This window comes from Staurois parvus, unplaced genomic scaffold, assembly GCF_062004578.1.
Source record: "Staurois parvus isolate SC_StPar_1 unplaced genomic scaffold, SC_StPar_1.0 ptg000389l, whole genome shotgun sequence".
Classification (NCBI taxonomy): Eukaryota; Metazoa; Chordata; class Amphibia; order Anura; family Ranidae; genus Staurois; species Staurois parvus.
Genome location: NW_028318185.1, coordinates 4,074,042 through 4,087,500, shown reverse-complemented (window position 1 = coordinate 4,087,500; position 13,459 = coordinate 4,074,042). Strand labels below are relative to the sequence as shown.

The window sequence follows — 13,459 nt, the reverse complement described above, 5'->3', positions numbered from 1 at the left end:
TCCCCCTTATGTATTATACATGGAAATCATATCCCCCTTATGTATTATACATGGAGATCATATCCCCCTCATGTATTATACATGGAGATCATATCCCCCCTTATGTAATATACATGGTGATCATATCCCCCCTTATGTATTATACATGGTAATCATATCCCCCCTTATGTATTATACATGGTGATCATATCCCCCTTATGTATTATACATGAAGATCATATCCCCCCTTATGTATTATACATGGAGATCATATCCCCCCTTATGTATTATACATGGAGTTCATATCCCCCCTTATGTATTATACATGGAGATCATATCCCCCTTATGTATTATACATGAAGATCATATCCCCCCTTATGTATTATACATGGAGATCATATCCCCCCTTATGTATTATACATGGAGTTCATATCCCCCCTTATGTATTATACATGGAGATCATATCCCCCCTTATGTATTATACATGGAGATCATATCCCCCCTTATGTATTATACATGGAGATCATTTCCCCCCTTATGTATTATACATGGTGGTCATATCCCCCCTTATGTATTATACATGGAGATCATATCCCCCTTATGTATTATACATGGAGATCATATCCCCCCTTATGTATTATACATGGAGATCATATCCCCCTTATGTATTATACATGGCAATCATATCCCCCCTTATGTATTATACATGGAGATCATATCCCCCCTTATGTATTATACATGGAGATCATATCCCCCTTATGTATTATACATGGAGATCATATCCCCCCTTATGTATTATACATGGTGATCATACCCCCCTTATGTATTATACATGGTGATCATATCCCTCCTTATGTATTATACATGGAGATTATATCCCCCCTTATGTATTATACATGGAGATCATATCCCTCCTTATGTATTATACATGGAGATCATATCCCCCTTATGTATTATACATGGAGATCATATCCCCCCTTATGTATTATACATGGTGATCATATCCCCCTTATGTATTATACATGGAGATCATATCCCCCCTTATGTATTATACATGGAGATCATATCCCCCTTATGTATTATACATGGAGATCATATCCCCCCTTATGTATTATACATGGAGATCATATCCCCCCCTTATGTATTATACATGGAGATCATATCCCCCTTATGTATTATACATGGAGATCATATCCCCCCTTATGTATTATACATGGTGATCACACCCCCCTTATGTATTATACATGGTGATCATATCCCCCTTATGTATTATACATGGAGATCATATCCCCCCTTATGTATTATACATGGAGATCATATCCCCCCTTATGTATTATACATGGAGATCATATCCCCCCTTATGTATTATACATGGAGATCATATCCCCCCTTATGTATTATACATGGAGATCATATCCCCCCTTAATCTCCTCTTCTCAAGAGAGAGTACATTCAGTTCCTCTAATCCTTCCTCATAGCTTAGTTCCTTCATATCTCTTATCAGTTTGGTACCAGCTCCCTGTTCAGACCTTTGGCAGCTGTATAGCAACTGCTTTGTTTGCGGCTTTGAGATGCAAATTCTTTGCCACAACTGTCACAAATGAAGTTGATGCCGGAAAATGAGAAAATGTGCACCAGAAGAAACTATATAATTTTAGGAACACCCACCATTCACCTTGACCACCAATGTGTGTTTCACCGTGGCACACTACAATATGTACTGTATGGTACACTTTACTTAGTACACCAAAATCTGATCCACCCATGAAAGGGTAATTTCATGTATTATTATTATTATACAGGATTTATATCGCGCCAACAGTTTTCTCAGCGCTTTACAATATAACGGGAGACAATACAGCAACAATACAGTTCAATACAAGTAAATACATGTAAGGGTAAAAGATGTAATTGACCCCCAAGGTCAAAGGTTCTCAGTTCGATTCTGGTAGTTTTCTATGTCTGGCTCATGTTGGAGGTACATTGTCTAATATAAGAAATGTAATAGTATTGTATGTATCATGTCCAGTGGTGGGTCCTGTTGAGGTATAGTGCTCTAGGTATAGAGTGTAATAATATTGTATTATAGTCATATCCAGTAGTCTGTTATGTTGGAGGTGTAGTCTTCTACATACAGAGTATAAAAGATTTATAATCATGTCCAATGATTGGTCATGTTGGAGGTGTACCATTAAATATATAATAGAATTGTATTATGATCATGTCCAGTGGTTGGTCATGTTGGGGATGTAGTGTTCTATGTACAGAGTGTAATATCATTAGACTCCCATGCCCACCTCCAGGATTTCTCCTCCCATGCCCGCCTCCAGGATTTCTCCAGGGCGTCACCCATCCTCTGGAACTCCCTACCCCAATCCATCAGACTATCACCTACTCTCCTCTCATTTAGGCGCACCCTGAAAACCCACCTCTTCAGGGAAGCCTACCCCAACCCCTGCTAATTGCCGACCTCCTCCACTCTTCCTACCACCCCATCCCCCACAGCCATCTCCTCCTGTACCACCATCCCCTCCCTCCTAGATTGTAAGCTCGAAGGAGCAGGGCCCTCGAACCCCTCGTGTATCGCATTGTATTGTTATAGTACTGTCGCATGTACTGTTCCCCATTGTAATGTACAGCGCTGAGCGAACTATTGGCGCTTTATAAATACTGTATAATAATAATAATTGTATTATGATCATGTCCAGTGGTTGGTCATGTTGGGGATGTAGTGTTCATGTCCAGTGGTCGGTCATTTTGGGGATGTAGTGTTCTATGTACAAAGTGTAATATCATTGTATTATAATGGTGTCCAGTGGTTGGTCATGTTGGGGATGTAGAGTTCATGTCCAGTGGTCGGTCATGTTGGGGATGTAGTGTTCTATGTACAGAGTGTAATATCATTGTATTATGATCATGTCCAGTGGTCGGCCATGTTGGGGGTGTAGTGTTGAATGTACTACTTAGTTCTCCGGCATACTCAGAGGAGAAATTCTCAGAGGAGAGAGTTCTCCTCTGAATGCCTTTTTATAAAATGGTGTAGATCACTTCTCCAAATAAAGGGAGAAGCGATCTACAAACGCTTTGAACGCTGGAAAACAGCTTCTGTTACTATAATCTCATGAGATTACAGTAAGAGATCAGTCAAACACCGTTTACTAAGCAGCAGTAAATTACCGCTGCTTCGTTTGTGGTTCCTCCGATTCTCCAGTTCTGGGCTGGAGAATCTGGAGGGAGAACATAGACTGCCAGTGAAGGGCTGACTTCATACACTGGCCATTTGTGTGTTGAGATGATGTATTATGATGGTGTCAGTGGTCGGTCATGTTAGAGGTGTAGTGTTCTATGTATAGAGTGTAGCAGAATTGTATTATGGTCATGTCCAGTGGTTGGTCATGTTGGGGGTGTAGTGTTCTATGTATAGAGTATAATAGAATTGTATTATGATGGTGACCAGTGGTCTGTCATATTGGGGGTGTAGTGTTCTATGTATAGAGTATAATAGAATTGGATTATGATGGTGTCCAGTGGTCTGTCATATTGGGAGTGTAGTGTTCTACGTATAGATGTAGTAGAATGGTATTATGGTCATGTCCAGTGGTTGGTCATGTTGGGGGTTGTAGTGTTCTATGTATAGAGTGTAGTAGAATTGTATTATGATCATGTCCAGTGATCAGTCATGTTGGGGGTGTAGTGTTCTATGTATAGCATGTAATAGAATTGTATTATGGTCATGTCCCGTGGTGGGTCATGTTGGGGGTGTAGTGTTCTATGTATAGAGTGTAATAGAATTGTATTATGGTCATGTCCCGTGGTGGGTCATGTTGGGGGTGTAGTGTTCTATGTATAGAGTGTAATAGATTTGTATTATGATGGTGTCCCGTGGTCGGTCATGTTGGTGGTGTAGTGTTCTATGTATAGAGTGTAATAGAATTGTATTATGATCATGTCGAGTGGTGGGTCATGTTGGGGGTGTAGTGTTCTATGTATAGAGTGTAATAGAATTGAATTATGGTCATATCCCGTGGTGGGTCATGTTGGGGGTGTAGTGTTCTATGTATAGAGTGTAATAGAATTGTATTATGATGGTGTCCAGTGGTGGGTCATGTTGGGGGTGTAGTGTTCTATGTATAGAGTGTAATAGAATTGTATTATTGTCATGTCCAGTGGTCGGCCATGTTGGGGGTGTAGTGTTCTATTTATAGAATGTAATAGAATTGTATTATGATGGTTTCAGTGGTTGGTCATGTTGGGGGTGTAGTGTGCTATGTATAGAGTCTAGTAGAAATGTATTATGGTTATGTCCACTGGTCGGTCATGTTGAAGGTATAAGGTTCTATATATATAGCGGGTAATAGAATTGTGTTGTGATCATGTTTGTTGGTTTGGTCATGTTGGAGGTGTAAGGTTCTATATATAGCGGGTAATAGAATTGTGTTGTGATCATGTTTGTTGGTTTGGTCATGTTGGAGGTGTAAGGTTCTATATATAGCGGGTAATAGAATTGTGTTGTGATCATGTTTGTTGGTTTGGTCATGTTGGAGGTGTAAGGTTCTATATATAGCGGGTAATAGAATTGTGTTGCGATCATGTTTGTTGGTTTGGTCATGTTGGAGGTGTAAGGTTCTATATATAGCGGGTAATAGAATTGTGTTGTGATCATGTTTGTTGGTTTGGTCATGTTGGAGGTGTAAGGTTCTATATATAGCGGGTAATAGAATTGTGTTGCGATTAAGTTTGTTGGTTTGGTCATGTTGGGGTGGCCACCTGTATTTTGCAAATGTGAAGAGATTAGGAAAATGCTTTTTAAATACAATTTTTTTTTTGCATCATAACACCAGAATTTCTGTGTCAGTGCCAAATACCTATCAGAGGTAAATACATCCCACATTCAATATATTGGAACCAAAGATTCACACACATTATGCGTTGCAGATGCTCAAAAAGTGTTGGAGAAGTAACATTAATGATATTTCTGTACCCTGGAGCAGAAATACAAATCAGCTCCCATATACAGTATTTGATCTGTGTGTTTATCCCGTGCCCAGCGGCAACCTCCTGTGTTCAGAATGTAGCAGGACAGTTGCTCGGCACAGTACTGGGAAACTATTGGAGATCGCTGGAGTAGCTGTTTCTACTTCAGTGATTTCCAGCTTCTACAAGGTATGGCATGTACATAGGTACATTGATCCAAGCTGGACGTAGTGTTTATCAAAATATCCATACCTTTTTCTTTAGGTAAACTACCCTGCCCAATTTAACTTTTTTTCATTCCAGTTAGCATGAAATATAACCTCCAGATGGCAAGTGTTATCCCCAGCAATCCCAAGCCATGGGAAACCGCCAGAGGATCAGGGACAGCTAGCAAAATTTAAATTCAAGATTGTTACTTCACCGTAACCAAACTGCAATCTGCTACAAAGACAAATTAGCAGTTGGATACATTTCTCCAAAAACCTATTACAAGTAAATTACCTGATCAATCCATTTTCTGCATTGGGATTAATCAGATGTCCATTTGGGTTGGCTGAACTTCTATAAATGTCACATTCGTGATTAAGATCTGAACTAAAATGGGATTGATGAATAACAAACTCTTGGTAATGATCCAGCGAGAGATTTACAATCTCAGATAAAATACTTAAAGACTGAAAGGCGGATTTCAGTAGCTCCTACTAAGAAAACTGAACTCAAGACCATGGGAAGGAAGTGATTAGTTGCAAATAGAAAATTTTAGGATATAGGAATGTCTCGACTTGTGGAACAATCAATTAACATCCTGAAGGACTTTACTTTAGCTCACACAAGCCTCTACCAGCATTGGTTGTACCATACAAACATCCCTTGTACAACCATTTGAGAATTTGACCCGGCACCTGTAGTGATGATACCAGGGGCGGACTGACCATTTGGAAACTCGGGCACTGCCCAAGGGCCCGGGGTCAGTAGGGGGCCCCATGAGATGCCCCTGGTACCTTTTTCATAGGCGTTTTTAAGTTTGGGCAAGGGCACAGGGGCCCCATGATCCCCTATTGCCTGGGAGCCCCCTGAGTTGTCAGTCCGTATCACCCATGAGTTGGATGATACTATTTGACCTCTTCAGAACTCTGTTAGTTGCCCCACATTAACCTTGTATGGCCTACGTATGTGTTTGTAATGGTGATTTAGTTGCTTTTAAGTTAGAATACTCTTTCATATGGTGTTTCTTTATTTTTGTCCTCAGGCTGTATTGCTATTGATTTATAGCATAGTTACATTGGTGCAGTTTGGTACAATGTAAATAGACATATGTTATACCTGAGGGTCCCCCATTGTACACTGACCTTAGGGGGTTGCTTGCTCTACACTGCTGCCATTGAAAGACTGACTTTTATTTTTTCAATTAATACAAGGCATCCTCTGATTAAACGAGGTGGAGAGGAAGGGCGTCAATGTCATGATCTTCACCTTGTCAAATCAGTGAATGCCTTTATTCACTGAAATAAATGCATTGTATAAATGTCACTAGTTCCTAGAGAACGACCCCATGTGATTACTATGGAGAAGGGCAGCCTCTCAGCACAGGACCCAGAAGATCGCTGCGATCACTGTAGTAGCATCAACTACAACAGTGACTTCAACTACAACAGTGACTTCAACTACAACAGTCAGCTTCCCCCACAAGATCTTTCCTGGAGTTTAGCTGTAAAGTGGAATTCCTGCTTCCCACTAACTATTCTTAAAAATTACTCCCTTCCCCTTCTACAACCTGTCCTGTCTACCTAATGGGACAAAGATGTGCATACTTACCTTTTTTCAGACCGCTCCTGTCTGGTCACATGATTCCGGCTCCACTATATCAGTGAGCAATGGGTGCAGGGGAGAGGAGGAAGCACAGACATCGGCTGGGCTATGGGCGTCAATAGGTGACGTAGCTGCTCCCAGAATTCTGAATGCTCCCTGATAGCAGGAACTGCTGTATCACATGACTGGAGTGGACTGAAAAAAAAATAAGTATACAGTATACAAGTAATTACACTTTCCTATATAGGGTAGACAGGATAGGTTGTAGGAGAGGGAAGGGGATTTCTTAAGAATAATTAGTGATAGGCAAGAATTCCACTTTAAAGTGGTTGTAAACTCTTACATATACCAAGTGAAATGACTGGCCTCAGGTGATACACAAAGATGGGGCAAATCCTCTTAGTTGAAACCTGTTTATCTGCAGCCCTCTTTTCTCTACATCCATTCAGAGTCTAGAATTTATAAAGCTTGCCTGCGCTTCAAGAAAGCAGGGGGCGGGGAGCTGAAATTACACACTGCAGAGCTCAGTGAAGAGAACTCTGATAGCTGATTGGAGGAAAGGAACAAAGCACACAGAAACAGAGATGAGGCTGTCAATCACAGGCTGTGTGCTGGAGCTCCCTCCCCTGTCATCATTTTTTTCTCTTGGTGTCAGGTACACTTGTCAGAAGTGACCCAGACAGATAGCAGAGGAACAAGGCAGCAAATAGAAACGTTGGGCTGAGACAAGTACACACTATAGAGGGATATGCTGTGTTCATATATCATGTCTGAGGATTTACCACCACTTTAAGTTGATATATATTTTTAATTGCAAGTCTCCATTAATGCTCTTCTTATGGATATGCATGCTTCCTGTGTTTTACTTTAATTATACATTTATTTTTTTGTTTGCAGGCTGATAAAATGTCTGGACAAGAACTTAACCTGGGAGAGGGGAAGCCGCTCTTGGTGGAAGAGGTATTCTTTAAATATTTATTTGGGAGTCAGGGGTTGGAATCTCAAGTCTTCTAAAAAGTGCATTTTGGAGCTGATTTACTAAAGGGGTAGGGTGTAGCGTTACAAAATTTAGGTCACACGTAATTTTATGGATGTTTTGTTACATACATTGACTGCAATGTATAGCAATGCACTATACTGTACATTATTATTATTATTATTATTATACAGTATTTATAAATCGCCAATAGTTCGCTCAGCGCTGTACATTACAAAGGGGGACAGAACATGTGACAGAACAATACCAATACAATGCAAAACATGAGGGGATCGAGGACCCTGCTCTTTCGAGCTTACAATCTAGGAGGGAGGGGATGGTGGCACAGGAGGAGATAGCTGTGGGGGATGGAGAGGTAGGAAGAGTGGAGGAGGTCGGCAAGTTAGCAGGGGGTGGGGTAGGCTTCCCTGAAGAGATGGGTTTTCAGGGTGCACCTAAAGGAGAGGAGAGTAGGTGATAATCTGATGGGTTGGGGCAGGGAGTTCCAGAGGATGGGTGACACCCTGGAGAAGTCCTGGAGGCGGGCATGGGAGGAGGAGACCAGGGAACTAGAGAGAAGGAGGTCTTGTGAGGAGCGGAGTGTGCGTGCTGGGCGGTACTTGGATATTAGGTCAGTGATGTAGTTCGGGGCAGTATGGTGGACAGCTTTGTACGTCAGCGTTAGGATTTTGAATTTGATCCGTTGCGCAATCGGAAGCCAGTGGAGGGATTGGCAGAGGGGGGTGGCGGAGATGGAGCGGTTGGAAAGGTGAATGAGTCTGGCAGCCGTATTCAGGATCGACTGAAGCGGGGATAGCCAGCGGCGAGGCAGGCCAGTGAGGAGGGAGTTGCAGTAGTCGAGTCGTGATATGATGTACATGCATTGCTGTGGTGCCATTCAGTGTGAATGGTGCCCCAATACATTGAAGCGATGCCCCTGCAGCATGCCACAGTACATGGCAACTCATGGTTGTTTGCAATTTCAAATTGTGTTGCAAAGTTTTGGTCACATGCAATTTTTATTGCATTGACAGACTATTCATTTCAACAATATGCACATTATCGCATTACAAAAATGTATAAATGCCCTAATGCTTTCAGTACAGATAGGTTCACTTTAGAAAGAGCATATCAGAATTACAAGGTTGATGTCGAGGTCCTCCAAACTTAGGTTGCGTTTGCCAAACATTTTGGATGTGAGCAATTTTCCAGGAATTTGCTTCGGCCTTGTGGCCTCCTACTGCCTGGCTTCAACTTCATCGTCATATGAGGGAAACTGTGATAAAATAAACATGAAATATGAGCCCAAGAAAAGATGGGATGAGATCAGACAGCGAGGAATGGACATACCACATACTGTAACTGCCAGCTGCCTCTGACTTCCATGGATATGCTGTGCTTAGGAACTTTGTCTCTAGAAATTCTGTACTTGGAAGAAAAAATGAAAAGAAACTGAAAGAAAACCCCTAAATGTTTTTGTTGTTCAAAAGAGTACAGACTTGATGGACCAATTGGTCTTTTTACGGTGTCACTATGTAATATTGCATTTTGGCCCTTATCATTCCCCACCCCAAGTTAAAGTACCCCACCCTCCCGAGATACTTACCTCCATCCTGCAGCCATGTCCTCCTGTATAGTCTACATCCTTCACACAAAAATGTTTCTGAGCTGGCTGTACCTACACATTGGTTCCCCATAGACTTCTAAATGGCTGTATGCTGAGGCCAGGGATAGTTGGGAAATAGTGCCATAGATGTCTATAGGGATCTTCAGCTCAGAGACTATTTTCCCCAAAGGAAGTAAACTCTGTGTGATGCTGTGGGATGAAAGTAAGTATGCATCTAGGCAGCAGGAGGGTTGGGTACTTTAAGTAGAGGGGCAAAAAGGATGAGTACCCTTTGTTTGAAAATGCACTTATCCTTTAAAGCCAAACTCCAGCTAAAACATTTTTATTTGCCCCAGATAGAGTTGGTAAGGATTAGCCATCTGTATTCCCAATAGCTTAGATTTCCATTTTACCATTTTACGTCCTGTCACGACGGAGAGTGATTGAAAGTCTCTCCAACAGGGAGACAAAAACACAACTTTCCCTGAATGTTATGTCCAGCTGCCTTGTATTATGTATCCAAATTCCCTGGGAAGGCCTCCCTTGTCAAAGACAACCAGAAGTCCTGAACCTCCAATACAGCCTTTCCCAACCTTTTAAACATGGAGGAACCCTTGAAATAACTATTTAGCTTCAGGGACCCCCTGCTAGTCTTTATTATGATTACAGCTCACAATACTTTAGTGTGATGGTCAGCGGGAAGAATGCTCCTTACATTTGTGGTCATTGGGAAGAATCCCCCCCTCCAGCCTTACAGATTGCAAAAAAAATATTGATGTCAGTGGATACTTATCTGAGAGGCAGAAATGGCTTATTGCTCAAGAAACCTCTAACGACCTCTGGAGGAACCCTAGGGTTCTATGCACCCCTGGTTGAGAAACCCTAATCCAATGGTTGTCACTATCTTGGATTTTATGGCTGTAGATGCAATAGGCTCAAAATTTTCAGTCCAATGATAATCTGCCTTGATCCTGTGCACATGCAGAATTACTGGTTTTGGTTATGTGCTTGAAAAAGTATAAAGGTTTACCTAACCAGTGAAAAAATATAAAATATTGATTATGATGTAATGTTACAACCATTTCAATTAGAGACTATGGTCTGGTGACAGGGGCCCTTTAACCTTATTCTATTCAGATGTACATTTTAATTCTCTGGTACCCAACCTAGGGCCCTTTAGTAATTTTTGTGTAGCCCATGGGGCCCCTGGCAGTCTCCTGTACTGTGACTGCAGTCTAAGACCTGCACTAGAAACTGGGTTGAGTGCAGTGGATCTCTTTTACCTTTCTATCCTATAGATATTGTTGGAAACTGGGGATATGCCTTAGAACAGGGGTCTCCAAACTATGGCCCTCCAGCTGTTGAAGTACTACAAGTCATCATGCCTCTTGGAGTCTTGCATTTGGCTGTCAGAGTCTTGCAAGGCCTCATGGGACTTGCAGTTCCTCAACACCCGGAGAGCCATAGTTTGGAGACCCCTGTTCTAAGGCATATCCCCAGTTTCCAACAATATCTATAGGATAGAAAGGTAAAAGAGATCCACTGCACTCAACCCAGTTTCTAGTGCAGGTAACGAGATGCACCAGTGCTCTGCTCATACAAACGCCCCTGTAGGCAAGGTTCAAACAGTTAAAGTTCAGCAAAAGTCTGCACAAAGCAGGATCTAATAATATATGAAGGCTTTATTGAGACAGAGGAGCTGATTTACTAAAACTGGAGAGTACAAAACCTGGGGCAGCTGTGCATGGTAGCCAATCAGCTTCTAACTTCAGCTTTTTCAGTTAAGCTTTGACAGAAATAACTGAAAGCTGATTAGTTTCTATTTAGAGTCAGATTTTTCACTCTCCAGTTTTAGTAAATCAACCTCATGGGGTTTTAATTGTGTTCACATGCTTACATGTTTTCAGCCTAGTGGCCTCAAGCTGACCGTAGATGGGTAGAATTACTGGGAAAAGAAGGTTTTACGAAAGTTCATTCATTTTTCTAATCATTAATGGGGTCAAAATGACTTTATCTTTTGACCGAAGTGACAAGAATATTTGAAGGAGCAGAATGGAAATGTTTTCTCAAACAAACACATTTCTAATAGTGTATGTGGTTTTCATTCGGTAAAGTCCATTCGTTCCAAAATCAAATGTTAAAGGCAAACGAAATCTTTCAAACAACAAACTATTGTTCTGATAATTTTAGTAGAAAATTTCCAAAGATTTTTCCTAAGAATTTTCATTTGAAATTCTATCCATCTACAGCCAGCTTTGGTCATAGCTATATCATAGACTAGTCATAGAGCTATGACTAAGGACACGAGGCTGAAACATGTCAGCGGGTCTGATTTATATGGATATTAACCCTATGCCTACATAAAGCCTTCATATTTTTATTAGATCCTGCCATGTGCCGACTTTTGCTGGACTTTAAATATCAATAGCATGATTTGTAGTCTCTGACCACCTCTTTTAGCAGGCCTTTGGTCTATGACCATCTCCTAGTTTTAAATGCAACCTTTTGGAAATGCTAAGAACCAGCTTTCAGCCCCCTATATCAAGAGCAGGGGCGGACTGACCATTTGGAAACTCGGGCACTGCCCGAGGGCCCGGGGTCAGTAGGTGGCCCCATGAGATGCCCCTGGTACCTTTTTCATAGGCTTTTTTGAGTTTTGGCAAGGACAGGGGCCCCATGAGTTGTCAGTCCGCCCCTGATCAAGAGAGTTAACCACCACTGTTTTAATAGTAAATCACTACACTACCTCAAAGAGCTGAAAAGCTGCAATGTAATATATATTGTTTTTGGGTTTATATACCCTTTATTTATTTTAGGTACTTATATAGCATTTGTGCAGCTCTTTACACATATATATATTGTACATTCACATCAGTCTAACCCCTTTAAAGGGTGTACAATCTAAGGTCCCTAACTTACATTCATACATACACATACTAGGGACAATTTAGACAGGATCCAACTCACCTACCAGCATGTCTTTTGGAGTGTGGGAGGAAACCAGAGTACTCAGAGGAAACCCACACAGGCACAGGGAGAACATGCAAACTCCAGGCTGGTGGTGCCGTGGCTGAGATTCGAACCAACGACCCTAGTACTGCTAGGTGGAAGTGCTAACCATTTAGCCACTGTGCTGCCCTTTACAATACACCTTCCATAGACAAGACTTGTCAGTGCTGATCAGGGGTGGACTGACAACTCATGGGGCCCCCGGGCAATAGGGGATTATGGGGCCCCTGTGTCCTTGCCCAAACTCAAAAAAGCCTATGAAAAAGGTACCAGGGGCATCTCATGGGGCCCCCTACTGACCCTGGGCCCTCGGGCAGTGCCCGAGTTTCCAAATGGTCAGTCCACCCCTGGTGCTGATCTCCTCTCCTACGTTTCCCAGATTTCCTAGTTGACCTATGTACAGTACATATATCCTTAAGAACTATACAAAGAAATAAAATATTACTCAAAAAAAAATTAAACCCACACATTGACCTTTTTTTTACGGGATATCTTTTTGTATTTATTGTTATAGAAGGGAATGTCCATCAAATAACGGTTCAATGGAGTCCTCATATATCCTTTGTTTTTTCGTTTTTTTAGGGAATAACTGTGTTAACGCAAGATTACGAAATTCACGTAAGAGATTAATTTTTTGTCTACCTTCAATTGTCTTCTTGTAATCATTTTACATGTAGTAGATCAGCTCTGTTTTATTATTACAGTTGTAATAGATGATGTAAGTGATAAAATAATACATTACCTTAGACACCAGTTGCCCTCATTATAGAGAGAGAGCCTATCTTTCATGCAGGCCTGTCTTAAAGTATATGTGAACTTCTCTTATTTGCTTCTTTATGGTCTGTTAGATATGCTATTAAATTCTGCACTGAAAATTAATACCCTGCTTTCACTGCACACTGTGAACTTCTTAAAGTGCATTAAAAACTAAAATTAATAATAATTAAAAAAAAGTACAAGCACTTTGCATGGGAACATTTTTAAAGTTTTTAAAAATTTTGGTAAATTTTGCTGAAAGTATCACTTGAAAATGTTCTGTTGTTTTACAGTCTACTCATGTACAATAAAATCGTTTGTAAACAAAAAAAATTTTGGTAAAATGTTGC

General features: G+C 41.1%; 1 protein-coding gene across 1 annotated transcript in view; it reads left to right on the top strand.

Moving 5' to 3' along the window:
- Nucleotides 1–13,459, top strand: part of NDRG1 (N-myc downstream regulated 1) — a 94,386-nt gene that overhangs the window by 25,978 nt on the left and 54,949 nt on the right. The window contains exons 2-3 of the mRNA XM_089685948.1: nt 7,660–7,722; nt 12,936–12,971. Of these exons, the coding sequence (XP_089542074.1) occupies nt 7,669–7,722; nt 12,936–12,971 (90 nt within the window). The 5' untranslated portion in view covers nt 7,660–7,668. The remainder of the gene's footprint in view (nt 1–7,659; nt 7,723–12,935; nt 12,972–13,459) is intronic.